At 32.6% G+C, this 14,142-nt stretch overlaps 2 protein-coding genes across 2 annotated transcripts; one reads left to right on the top strand and one right to left on the bottom strand.

Annotated features, from left to right (window-relative positions):
* The first annotated feature begins 1,011 nt into the window (after positions 1-1,011).
* LOC125840959 (calmodulin-7) lies at positions 1,012-2,844 on the top strand. The gene is made up of 2 exons (XM_049519947.1): positions 1,012-1,143; positions 2,317-2,844. Exons 1-2 carry the CDS (start codon positions 1,068-1,070, stop codon positions 2,688-2,690), a joined length of 450 nt encoding a protein of 149 aa, XP_049375904.1. The 5' UTR covers positions 1,012-1,067; the 3' UTR covers positions 2,691-2,844.
* Positions 2,845-4,426: 1,582 nt separating this feature from the next.
* LOC125840947 (ubiquitin-conjugating enzyme E2 22) lies at positions 4,427-8,944 on the bottom strand. Its single transcript, XM_049519932.1, has 7 exons — positions 8,743-8,944; positions 6,667-6,788; positions 6,348-6,492; positions 6,192-6,269; positions 5,613-5,725; positions 5,414-5,517; positions 4,427-4,908 (listed from the first exon to the last, which is right to left on the bottom strand). The coding sequence occupies exons 2-7, from the start codon at positions 6,667-6,669 to the stop codon at positions 4,560-4,562; spliced, it is 792 nt and encodes a 263-aa protein (XP_049375889.1). The 5' UTR covers positions 6,670-6,788; positions 8,743-8,944; the 3' UTR covers positions 4,427-4,559.
* Between the last annotated feature and the right edge of the window lie 5,198 nt (positions 8,945-14,142).

Genomic DNA, 14,142 nt, shown 5'->3' with positions numbered 1-14,142 from the left:
ACTCAATAAGTTTTTCTTAGTAGTATTATTTAATTATCCCATAGTTTTTTATTCTTTAATGAGTATTTTTACTTGGTTCCATTTATTTTGTATCTTGCTACTTTATCTTCCAATCATGTGTCGATTACTCTCTTTTTGAATGAAAGGTCTTTTAAAAACAATATTTTTATCTTACAAGAGTCTTTAATTTATACATGTTTTGCTCTTCCCAAATTCTACTAATTGTAAGACTATATTCAGTGTATTACAATTGGTGTCGTTGATACTAATGTCTTTTTTGTTCTTTCCTTTTCGGTGTATGCTTTGATGCCTAACTAATCTTGATTAAATCCTGTAAAATATTCTTTGCTAATGACGATTCGATTTCTAACATTCGAATTATAAAATTTAAATTAAAACTGAAGGAGTACTTACAATTTTAGTGCAATATTTGATTATTCATTTAATGATAGAGGAGCTTAAATCAATTTGTACGTGTGGACTTAAGTGACTTTTACATCCTAAATACTTTATTTTATATTTTTGATTATATACATGTTATATAGAATTGTATAATTGATATATCATAAGATTAATGTAGAATACAATTAATCTGTCTCAACAATATTCTTTCATCTATCTTCAAAAGAGATCATTTTATCTCGTCTAATCTTATATGTCGCATATATACATTATAATATCTACATTATACGATAGATCTTAGCGGTCCAACATTCATTATCGTATAATATTACCGATGTTATAATTATTCTATAAATATTGAGGGGTAAAGAGGGAAAAAGGGACAATCGAAATACATAAATCAATCACTATCCGTGTATAATGTAAGGAGAGAGGCAAAACTTTACTATTTTTGTTTTTTATTCTTCTTTTTTTATTCAAATTCATTTCTTTTCATTTATTTTTTGAAAAGTTACTTTAATTATATGTACCATGAAATCTGTAGTTTTTGGTATAAAAGCACCAATCTTCTCATAATTCCAAAATCCATACAGAGCTGAAAATTTTTCAAAAAATTTGTGTGAAATTCTAGAATCATCTTCTCTGTGATTACTAGAAGAAGAAAAATGGCGGATCAGCTTACTGATGACCAGATCTCTGAGTTCAAAGAGGCTTTCAGCTTGTTCGACAAGGACGGAGATGGTTTGGCGCCTTTTTTTTCTCTGTAAATGTGTATATGTTTTGTGTTTTTGATGCTTATAGGTGTATGTGGAATCTGTTTTGTTGCAGATCTGACGTTTGATTTGAAATTTTGAATGAACTAGTTGATTTTTTCGGTGACAGGTTGATATATGAGAATATTCAGTTAGTAAATAGAGGAAAAAATAGATTTTCTAGCTTGTTGAAACGTTAAAAATGAATTAGAGAATATGGAAGCTATGTAGTTTGAGGTTACGTTGGTGAATTACTGTTTTTTCGGTATCATGAGATCTCATGTTGAAAAACAAGTGATTTTTTTTCGTTTTTGGTGAATAGAGTTACTTGATATCTGCATACAAGATTTGGCCGGTTAGTTGAGTTGAGAACCATGAAGTCTCGTATTAAGAAGGTGCTTGGGCGATAGAGTTACCTGAAGTGGTTGAGAGAACCGTGAGCCTTAGGTTCAAATCACAACAGAGACAAAAATACAATTGATTTCCTTCCATCTGTCTTAACCTTGGTGGATAGGATTACTTGGTACTTGTTGCTGGTGGTGGTGGGAGTTGAGAGGTATTTTATGGAATTAGTCTAGTGTGTGTAAGTTGGCTTGGATATCATGGTTATAAAAAAAAAATGGAGTTACCCCGTACGCGTGTTGGTGGGAGGTAGTGGAATTAGTGGGACTTGTGTGTGTCGGAGGCCGTGGAATTAGTAAAGGTGCGTGCAAGCTGAACCAGACCACGATAATGAAAGAACTTAAAAAAGAAGAAATTAAGAGCTATTTCAGAGAAGCTGTATTGTAAATTGGATTATACATGGATTGAGAAGTGATAATATAATTTGATGAAAAATTTGGCCTTTATTACTGGCTTCAGTTTGTGTTAAATGCTAACCAAAATGTTTGAACTCATTGATTGGGACGAACAATTAGATGAATGATTTTTGTCATTAGTTATTAGGGAAGTGTTAAAGATATTTATTAAATGTTGATAACAGTGTTAGAAATGTTGGTATGTGTTGAAAATTTGGTGATTTTTTTTTTGTGTTCCTTATTTTCTGGGACATGAGTTGAAAAGTGGTGTATTTTCTGTTTTCTTCTGTGGACAGTAGCTTACTGATGGTAAGTGTGGTTTGTTAGTTTTCGTGCAGTAAGCTAATGGTGAAGCTTTTGTATAGGTTGCATCACGACCAAGGAGCTTGGGACTGTGATGAGGTCGTTGGGACAGAACCCTACTGAAGCTGAGCTCCAGGACATGATAAACGAGGTGGATGCAGATGGTAATGGAACCATCGACTTCCCAGAGTTTTTAAACCTCATGGCCAAGAAGATGAAGGATACTGACTCTGAGGAGGAGTTGAAAGAGGCATTCAGAGTTTTCGACAAGGATCAAAATGGCTTCATCTCAGCTGCTGAGCTTCGTCATGTGATGACTAACCTTGGAGAGAAGCTTACTGATGAGGAAGTCGATGAGATGATTAGGGAAGCAGATGTTGATGGTGATGGACAAATCAACTATGAGGAGTTTGTTAAGGTCATGATGGCCAAGTAATTCCACCATCCTCTTGTTACATTTGAAGTTTAGACTTGTCAAAAATGTGAAAAAAAGCCCAAAATAATTCATTGGATAGGATCTTGTCTAGTATAATGTAAGTCTTACCATCTCGATGTATTGAACCTTCATTGAATGTAATGTTTTATTGTAAGGGTGGTGTAATCTCTACTTATTTTCTTGAAGTTTATGTACTTTCTTTGATCCTCTTAGTTGATGAATGCAATTTTATGAGGGTAATTTCCTCATCGCGAAGTGTTTTGTAAGGATTCATCATGTATTGACTAGTTTAGTATGCAATGTACCACCCATTTCATGTAGGTTTCGGGTAAGGGCCAGCAGCCCAAGGGTACAACAAACATATGCTATCCACCCTGTTGCAAGTCTGAATTACAATTTAACTTTATTGTTGCTTCAAGATTTTGTTGGTATCAACCGTTAAAAACGTTTGAATGGATGATGCAGGCAGCAGAGGTTTGTGGGAAAACTAGAACTGACATTACCTATGTTGTGGGGTTGGTAAGCCATTATATGCATGCTCCTTGTCAAGCACGCCTACATGTAGTATACGGGATCTTGAGGTACCTCAAAGGTTATCTTGGCAAAGGTATGATCTTATACTAATCATGGCCATGGGAGAGTTGAAATCTATAGTAATGCTGATTGGGGTGGGTCAGTAGAGGATAGGAGATCAACTTCAGGATGAGAAAAGATCGCTGAGAAAGCGTCTTGGCGAAGATAAAAGAGTTCGACACATGACCAAAACAAAGTATGTATTCTTCCTAAACCCCCTATTCTTAGCATGGCAGATATTGAATAAAGGAACGACCGAGGAGGTACTGATTTGAGGGAAGCATAAAGGAAGAATGGGAAATTTTTCTCGCGGACAACGGTGCTCTGGTCGAAAATTTGCTTCGAGGATACATAAGATAACAACACCCATCTAATGTAATGTGGTGTGGAAAGGCAAGGGCAAGCGATAGAAAGGATAGTCCCTCGCGCGAACTACTACTACTAGAAAATGGTGAGATCATTAGTGAAAGATGGACCAAGAAGGATCCTATCCTAAAGGGGAAGGAGGAGGAGTAGGAGCTAGCTTTATGGGCGGAATCGAATGATTACGAGATTAACAATGAGACAAAGGAGGGCACTTAGACGAGTCAGCCAAGAAGAAAGACCACCAAGATAGGCATAGTAATTCGATCTTTTGATCACCCATTTTTGGGGGCTTCCGCGTTACACACGGAAGATTGGATTGCCTGAATCACGAGTCTTATATACTATTGATAAAAAGTTCAGAGAACAATTTTTTATGAAAATCAAGAAAGAATTTCCGGCCATAAAAACAGAAAGGCATGAATTGCGCAAGAAGTTCTTTCGATTAAAACGACATGCAACTCGAAGGACATAAGACATCTTGGTCAAGCCAAAAAGATTGCCGACTGGATGCTCCTACCCCACCATGTCTGACCCTTTATCTTACCTTAAGAAGAAAGAGGAGGTAGGTATGAAGCGTGGGACAGAATGCAAGAAGTGTATGATACAACAGATAACCTTAAGGAGTGGCGGCAACCCTCTTGATTGATCAACGCGAGTGAACTGTGCTTGGCCGCTCCCTTTCCGTTGGTATCAACCGTTAAAACGTTTACCCTAATTAATAACATCTCCATTTATATAAAGGAATATGCATATTTCACACTACAGACTGATGATGAGCCATATAAAAACAAGAAAGAAACAACTGAAATTATCAATTTCATTTATCAGGGCAAAATACAAATTCAATTCTGCAGGATTGTTTCTCCCATCTATCAAACAAAAGCAATAAAGAACAAAGGATTTAGTCACATAAATCCATTAAAAACAAGTTTATAATCTCTTCAAGCTTTTCTTTCTCGCATCGATCTTCTTTTTGTCTGCAGGGAGTTTAGCCAATCCAGCTTCCTTCTTCATGGTCAGTGATGGTGGTGCTGCTGACCCACTAACTGCTGTGTCTGCAGTTAGTGGATGGTCTAGATTGTTTCCTCCTTTTACAATGTTAGCTGTAGGGGCTAACGGAGAAGGCTGTTGGAGAGGTGCGACTCCAGATACCACAGTCTTCTGGTCAACGTTACACAGTGAAGTATGTGTCTGGCCAACATTTAGGGCTGTCGTTGACTCAGAAATAGCTCCTGTTTTTAACTTAGTCTTTGGTTTAGCATGAATACTGGTATAAAGCCTGCATGTTTAAACACAGAGGGAGCATTAGATGGTCAGGAAGTGCATTCAAAGTGCTAAACGCTACTTAAAACTACAAAGGTAGCCTATTTTTTCATCTATTAAGGGCGGATGACGCAGGGCATAAGTTGAATGAAACACTATATTACCTACAACCACATAAACTATGCTAGTCAGCCAGAGTGGCTTAAGTCTATTAAAACGCAGTCATCGGATTTACGAGCAGGAATTCCAGGTTTTTACATCTACAAAGAGGAAATGAGTATGATCATTTTCCAATTTGATTTCTGTTGCAACCCTTTCAAAATGTACTTGTAACATTTCTATTAAATGCACAAAAATAAGATGCAACTTAAAGCACAACAAAACCATGTTGTCACCATAAATATAAAGACATATGTAGGATAATCAAGCACGGCAGTACCAAATAAATGCAACAAATCAGGCATGGCGATGCCAAATAATTATCAAGGTGGCATGAAGTGAAGCTAGTCGGGCTAACTCACCTTGCATGTCTAGCATACTCATCATAATTATCAAGAAGCATCTTGCCAGCTTGCTCATTTAGCGCAGATTCTGGAAATGGCTCGATAAGTAAACATCTTACCACCTGTTACAAAACCATCAAGGAAAGGATAATGTCAATTCAAACATATATCACCAGATGAGACTCAATTTTTACTTGAAATAAAAACAGAAACTTACCATGAGAACATGTCGTAGGCCCAAACTAGGACTCCAATCTTTTTTCAAAGCATTTACACAAATCTCGCCATTGGAAGCAATGTTGGGATGAAAAATCTTGGTCAGAAAATAACCTAGAAAAAAAACGAAAAATGTAAATTATGCGCTCAGCCATATTTGCTTAGTAATTGGCAATGAGAGATCTCCTCCCAGAGATGCCGAAAGTTGCAATGCTTCAAGTGGTAACTGCTATTAAACTTTTCCATGAGAATTGACAAAGGAATTGCAGCTTATCCCAGAGAACAATATGCTCACAAAAATAATGCCAAGAAATTTATAGAATTACATCAACGGCTGGAGAGTTCATGTAGGAGCCAAGGTACCCCAGAAAGTAAAGTTACTTGACCTATTTAAATGAATAGAAAGTGAAAAAAAAGTTCCTAAAACGAAAAAACGGGGAAAATACAAATTAGGTTCTTGAATTGTGATCAATGCAGAACCGACTGATTGAAACATCAAAAAAAGAAACCGATACAAGTAAAGGACTACAAAACACGTCACACTGGTAAAACTTGAAAACATTGCAATGTTGAGACAAACCTTTGGGTGGGGAATGAGGGAAATCATGCGTCAAAATCAACTTCATGCGGAATACCCCATTCTCATAAGGAGTCCCAGCTGCAAGGTAGATAAGGAGCAATTAGAACAAGTGTCATGTCTCAAGAACTGAAAATATATACAACAAACACAACATACCTGGACCCTCAATGTCAGCAAATATGGTTGAAAAATCATCATCATTTACACCTACTTTGATGCCCTCAGGAGGAGAATCATCAAGATTTTTCAATTCCTTTGCCAATTGTTTTATCACGTTTGGTGGCAGATTTTCATTAGTTGCCTATGACAAAAAAACAAATTTAGGACAAAATCAATTGACAAATGGCAAATTACCATACTAATCACTTATCACAAGATAATGAAACAGAAAAAAAAGAACTAATTCATTTGGATCCAGGAAGAAAATGACATAAAGAAACCTAGTAATAGCAACACATTGAATTCGATGAAATACCATAGCCAAATATAAGTTGATGTCCTAGGAGTAGTTGGCAACTTTGCTGATGAGTTATCAGTGAAGCACGTAGTTTTAGCTGATAGTTTAGATGTTGAGACAATCAAGCTTATGAAAGAATCCTGCAAAAGGGCCAGAAAAAGATCATCAGAATACAATCCTTCAACTGTCCAATCAATCACAAGAAACAGGCAAGTAAAGAGCTGTTCAAAATGACAAGGCCATCTTCAAGAAAATTGTGTCAATCCACCAGGTGTGGACAATATGTCAGAGAATCACAAAATTGTCAATACAAGTACAAGTCCATAGACTCCTCTTCTCCATATTAGTCCATACAATAAGACAAATGTCTAAAAAAGTCTCTGATACTCAAAGACAAAATAATATACTCGAGTGTTCCAATCACACATATAGCTCTACTTTTCCGAACTTACACTACCTACTTGGTGCCTATCTACCCTCACAGGGTAGGGGGGTAAGGCTTGTGTACACACCACCCTCCCTCGATCCCACTTGTGAAATTACTGTTGTACACTACCTACTTGGTAGCACTGGGGCATGGTTTTTTCGTTAATAAGCTCCACAGAATGCAACTCTTGATTTTCAATGTTGTTCCACTACATGAATAAAATTCCCTTCACAATCAGGACATCAAAATCATGAAATATGGCAGCTTGACTAGTTTCAGTGTAAAGTCAGACGTAAAGACATCACACAGTGGTATAATTAGAAAACTCAACCACTTATAAGAGAAATGTTAGATGCCGAAGTATCTTCATCCTCACTTCGTAAAAGAGTGGTCTAAAACTACTTGATCTCGAACGTCAACAGAAACAATGGTAGTATTGAAGCTAACAGTGCTACAAAGAATGATTAGGCAAAGAATCTGAGCGCCCAGCCAAAAGATTAGTCAAGTGGACCATTGATATCTAGAACGGATAAATTCATAGTCGATCACATATTCCGCAATCTGGTAAATTCCAAAGTGGATATCGTTAAACACTAAAGCTCACTTTGGTACTTCAACTTAGTACACAAGAGTCGTCAGTATGGTAATCAGAGACTGACAAAACTAACAAAACTATTAGGATGTTTGCTGCCTGACCCTTAACAATAGACACCCCTTAAACAGCAGCAACACACCAATTCATATAACCGCCCTCAAAGAAGGTGCTTTAGTTTAATAACTATCACCAACATTAAGATTACAAGAATGATTACTTTGAATGAGTAAACAACATAATAGCATACACTAAGAGAACTAACAGCACATCCAGAGAAAGATAAGTTTGGGATCCTAGCCAAAAGCAGGACACCATGGAGCCAGTAATTAAAAGGAGCAACTTTGAGCTGGAAAACTCATGTTGAGTTCATAACCCCAACAAAATTAATCAGTCCCTAAATCCTGTATGCACAAGGTTCTCTAACCATGTTGACACTAATCCACCAACCTTTCTCAAAATTCAACTCCAAATATAATACTCCATAAGACAAACTAAAACCCTAGAAATAAGACATTTCAAATGCTTACTGGTATGGATGATTGAAGACTCAAAAGGATCTTGCACTTTGGTGATTTCATTAAAGGGGATAAATAAAAAATTGCTCATCACAACCAAAGTCAAGACTTGAAACAGACACTTATCTATAGCCACTTTAAAATCAAAATCAAACACCCAATCTTCCTATTTACACATATCACAATGCACAAAAGATAAACATTAAAGAATCAGTAAAACACACACAACACAAACACAATTGGAATCTTCACCAATTGAAAACCTAATCAGACAAGCAAAGAGATCCTACACCTTAACAATCAAAACCCAAACCACAAAGTCCAACCATGAAAGCAAACAACTTTACATACACCCTTTTACAAGTAACATCAAATGAAGCACCGATCTGAATCAAAACTCCAAGAAATCACAACCCCATTTCTAAAAATCAAATCTTTATTACTCCCAAGTCAAGAAATCAGACACCCACAATCAAGATTGATGAAAAACAGACATCTAGATAGTGCTGGAACAAAATTCAACAAATTTAAAGGAACCCCAGATGGCAAAAACTCACCTTTAGGCCTCTAGAGAGAGAAAAATGAAAGGAACACAAGTGGGTAAATGGATTAGAGTAGTAAGGTGTCTATTTGCTTTCCCTTTCTCTAACTTGGAACAACACCCACAAAAAATCCAGAAAGTGATGCCTTTTTAATATATCATTTGATGAATTTTGGATTAAAGAGACACTGATTGATGTATATGTATATGTATACGTTACACACCAACATAGTCCAGAGAGGAAAGTATAGAATATAAGAGAAAAATAATGAGAAAAAACATTTATCTATATTTTTAATTTTTGAAAAAATTAATTTAAATAACACCTCACCCAATCGTCGGGCTATTTGTGTAAAGATCTCTTTTTTATTTCTAGAGGTTAAACTTGTGAATAAGAGTGGAAAAACATAATTTAAGTTTAACCTTGAAAGTATTGTTTTAACTTGAATATCAAATTTTGCTTCTGAAAAAAAATAAAGTGGAAGGAAATAGAAATATATAATTTGAGGTTTTATTATCGTTTTGAATGGTTTTATTACGATGAGGAAAATAATTCATTCTTTCATTGCATTTTCTCATTTCAGAGTCGAATTTATAGAGTTTGATACAATAAAAATGAGTTTTGATCTAGTTTCATAGATAAGTTATGTTTTACATGATGTTCATAGTTTTAAAATTATACATGAATCAAGATATAATGTGTAAAATGCAAATAATTTATGTAACTTCGGTATCTCTTGGCCAAAGAAATCGCTAGATAAAAATCTTAATAGAGAGAATTAGAAATATAAAGTAGCAAGAACTGAGGGGGAGGGGAGGGGGGGGGGGGGGTGGGAATCATTCTTTTTTGCATTTTCTTGTTTCGGTGTCGAATTTATAGAGTGTGATATGGTAAAAACGAGTATTCATCCAGATTTCTGAACAAGTTATGTTTCATATGATGTTTGACTAAGTTCGTAGTTTTAAAATTTACACGTGAATCAATATATAATATGTATAATGCAATTAACATTGTAACTTTGACATCTCTTGGCCAAAGAAATCTCACGATGAAAAAAAATCTTAATAGAGTGAATAGGGATATAAAATAGCAAGAACGGATGAGCAAAAGATCATGTTGACAATAAAAAATGTAAGATAGAATTTTTAATTCTTTTAAAAACGTAATTGTCGTAATTACTCGACGAATATGAAAACAATTATCATATTAATTGCTTATAATCCTTTTATGAATGCCCTTGATTATACTATGGTTTTGAATTTAAATTTTAACCAATAAATTGAAAATCAATGGCAATTATTTGTTGATTCAATAAGGATATCTAAAATAGTTGGCATGGTCATTATGTCACACTCTATTTGACAAAAATGCCTCTATGTTCCAATTGTAGGTCCATCTATGAACAAATAATTGGGTAGCTTGTACTTAAATTTATTTTTTGATAAAAATAATTCTTAATATATTTTTATAATATTTTAATTCGATACGAGAAAGATATGCTTGAATGTCTAATTTATACACGAGACTTATAATTTTTAATATATTATAATTTCAGATTATATTATCTTTTTATATCGTAATGTTCAGATCAACTTATATATACCTCCACTAATACAATAATAATTCAATTATCAAGCCTATATAACACCAACATTATCACCAAGCTCAAATGACATATTTTAAATATATAAAATCAGATATAGTTAAGTTCATTAACATTAAAAAATGATTAATTCCAATTAACTATGATAGGAAAAGTTTTACAATCATTGAGAAAGAGAACTTAATGCCTATTAATTAATCAATAATAAGGATAAGGATGTAATATTAATTAAGTCCTTTGGTAGTTGACTCATGCAAAAGCTAGCTGGATAAATTCCATAAAAAAAATTAGAGAATATATTTATTTGAATTTTATAATAATTATACTATTTTGATTTTTTCTTCATCCATTTTGTTTGTCTTACCTACCATTTAGATAATTAAATATTATTTTTTTCAAATAATATCTTGATATTCTGAATTTTATATATTTGTTATACACTTTCTAAATATGTATTTTTTATTTCAAATTCTGTATCCGAATTCACAAGAACATAATTAATTTGATTTTCGTAATGTGAATCGAGTCAAATAAATTGAAACAAATGAAGTATGATTTAATATTATATAATAAAGTAGGTATTTTGTTTAATATATTAAATTAATGAATTAAAGGTCCGAATATTGTTGGGTTATGGGCCATACCAAATACTGTTTAGAATTCAAATTTTGCCGACACTTTTGGGCTCATTTATTGACCGTTGGAAAGTCCAATGCAAAACTAGCCGTTGCCCTCTGCCAGCCTTTAATTATCTTGCATTTTTTTTTTAAAAAAAAAAATAGTTTTTTTTTATAAAAAATAAAAAATTATACTTTATTTCATGACTATGTTAAAGCATATTGAAAATTTTATGGGGAAGCGTTAGACGATTATCTAAAGATTTTATTTTTGAGTAAACTGAAATCTTATGAGAAAACGTTAGATTGTTGTCTAAAATTTTTGTAAGTTATTGTAAACATTAGAGAAGAACAATTTAATGTATTGTTTGTAAGATTGAGTAATGTATAAAGAAAACGGTAGATCATAATCTATTGTTACCCGAAAGGCGGGTTTCCCTTGTCATAAAAAAAATAAAAAAATAAAAAGTTATACGACTTTTAAATGATAGAGACGAAATTTAAGCGGTGGTGTTAATAAAAAGGTTCATCGGATGTTGAAATATGTATGTGGTCGGATTGTATGTATTTAGTTGTTTTTAGTCGAGGGTCTTTTGGCGATAACTTCTCTATTTGTATGAGGTGAGGATAAGATCGGTGTATACAAATCCTCTCCAAATTTCATCTATGTGATTTCACTGAGTATGTTATTATTTGTGAAGTGTGGTGATCGGATTGTAAGTACTATGTATCCCTTGATAAGAAACACTTTCTCCCCAAAATAGGCCTTCTAGACACGACTATGAAATAGAAAGACTCTAACGTGGATATCGAATATCGAATATCGAATAAAAATTAAAATAGAAAAATAATTACAACTATGTAAGAGATCAATTTTACCCTTATACTATCTTAACTTAAACAACTATGCCACGTGTTATACAATAGGTATGACCTTGCTCAGGGCCGTGACTATTAGGAGCTCCAACTCGAAGTATAACTAAAAATAATTTATATTAAATTCAAAAGTAAAGAAGTAAGTGTGGATTTTTTTTTTACTCGAATACTTAAAACATGGAGTTAACCTATTTCACATTAAAACTTTATCAATATCGTGATAAATACAAGACGATTTGCTAATAATAAGATTAAGAATGAACCAAAAGCATATCTAATTGTTCTACTAAGGCCTTTTGAATGGTGTAAGCATAAATTTGGACCTTTTCAATAAAAAAAAAATAAAAATTATAAGACTAATTTGAAGCATCTAATCTCTTCCAAATAAATATTAGGATTTTCTTAGTTGTTAAAGAGACAATATGACAAGAACTTTATTTCATTTCAACTATTAGTGGCATCATTTGCTTTAAAAAAAATTTAAACAAAAAGTAGGTTGATTAGGGAAATAATAAGGCATTAATCTTTAATTACCATTAATCTGCATAGAGATTCCATGTTTCAAATATTTAATTTCTTGTGAATATATTTAAATAACCATCAAACTTTTTGCATCCATATTTGGTTTCTATTTCTAATTCACGTGCACGGTGCACTAATAATTATAAAGATTAATCAAATTAGACTATTATTATATTATCGTCAATCTATCACAATCTTCTTCATTTATCTGAATTTTAGATCAATCATGATTTGTGATGCTTATACTACTCGATATTTACACTAAGTTGTAATCTTAACAAATCTAAAATTAAAGAGAATATACTTCACTTAATTATGACTAAATGATAAACGTGTGTTGTCAGTTATGCTTGTATCGTTGGTTTGATCTAAATACTTTTTAAAGTTAGATTTTTATTGTTCAAATAAAAAAAAATAGTCTCATCAAATAACTTGGTAAAATAAATTTATATAGGCGTAAAATTAATGTCACATTTCTTGTTGCTTATATATAAGCTTCAACAAGAAAAGGTACAATCTATCCAATAATTGGTTTTTCTTTAACAAAACCATTGAAGTCAGGACAAAGCCACACACATTATCGAGTTTATTACAATGAAAAGGTACAATCTATCCAACGGTGTTATTTATTCAGATTTTTTTTTTTACTATTAGGGTCGTTTGGTTGGGAACTAGTTATCCCACGATTAATTATCCTGGGATCACGTATCCCACCATGTATATGAGATAACTTATTCCATCACTATGATATAAATGGTGCGATAAGTTATCTCAAACATGTCAACCAAACAAGACATCTAAATTTTATCCCAGAACTATTTTTTCATCCCATGACTATTTATTCTTATCCCTCACATCAAACGAGCCTTAAGAGAGAACATAAAAGACATAGCATAAAAAAACTTGACTAATGTAGTGAATTTATTATAAAAGTTTATTGTTATAAAGAGGTTTGACTGTACGTCTTTCCTTGAAATGAAGAATAGTAATAGTTAATTTTTTGATATATTAATTGAGTCATAACATTAGTTTTCTAAGACAAGATGATCATTTCTTTAACAACAAAACCCAAAAATATTATACAAAAAATTCTTAATTTTGATATTAAATGAAATGAAAGTTAAAATAAAAGCATACATCACTTAATTATAACTAAATGATAAATGTGTGTTATGAAATATATGCTTGCATAGTTGGTTTGATCTAAATATCGAGTAGAATTAAGTTCTTACCTTTCAAATATCGAAATTAAAAAATAGTAACATCAAACAATAAGGTAAAATAAATTTCATACAAGAATAAAGTTTGTAATCGCAATTAAAACAAGGAGGGTATTTAGGCATAGTGATTGCCATAGATTGAGAAAGAAATAGAAAACTAAGAGAAAAAAGAATTACTATTACTTTTTCCATTTTGTTTGTGATGTTCTTCAAATGTATAAGAAACTTCTTAATTTATAGGGATGTAATTTTATTTTATTTTTCCTTTTGTAGAATATATTTTCAAATTTTGTGCATAGAATATATCAAATTTCTCTTATGGTATAACTAATAATGAGATGACTTTTTAAAATAGAGTCAAACTTCTTTATATTAATATTGGTTGTTCAAATTTTTTGGTATTAATGTATATTCAGATTTTGTACATAGAATATGTCAAATTTCTCTTATGGTATAATTATTAATGAGATGACTTTTCAAAATACAATCAAACTTCTTTATAATGATATTGGTTGTTCAGATTTTTTGGTATTAATTTTTTACTATAAATGATCATTTATGATCACTTATAAATTTC

Source organism: Solanum verrucosum, unplaced genomic scaffold (assembly GCF_900185275.1).
Source record: "Solanum verrucosum unplaced genomic scaffold, falcon-dt-bn FXZP01000196.1, whole genome shotgun sequence".
Classification (NCBI taxonomy): Eukaryota; Viridiplantae; Streptophyta; class Magnoliopsida; order Solanales; family Solanaceae; genus Solanum; species Solanum verrucosum.
The sequence above is the reverse complement of the archived record's forward strand: the minus strand, read 5'-3'. Positions and strand labels throughout refer to the sequence as shown.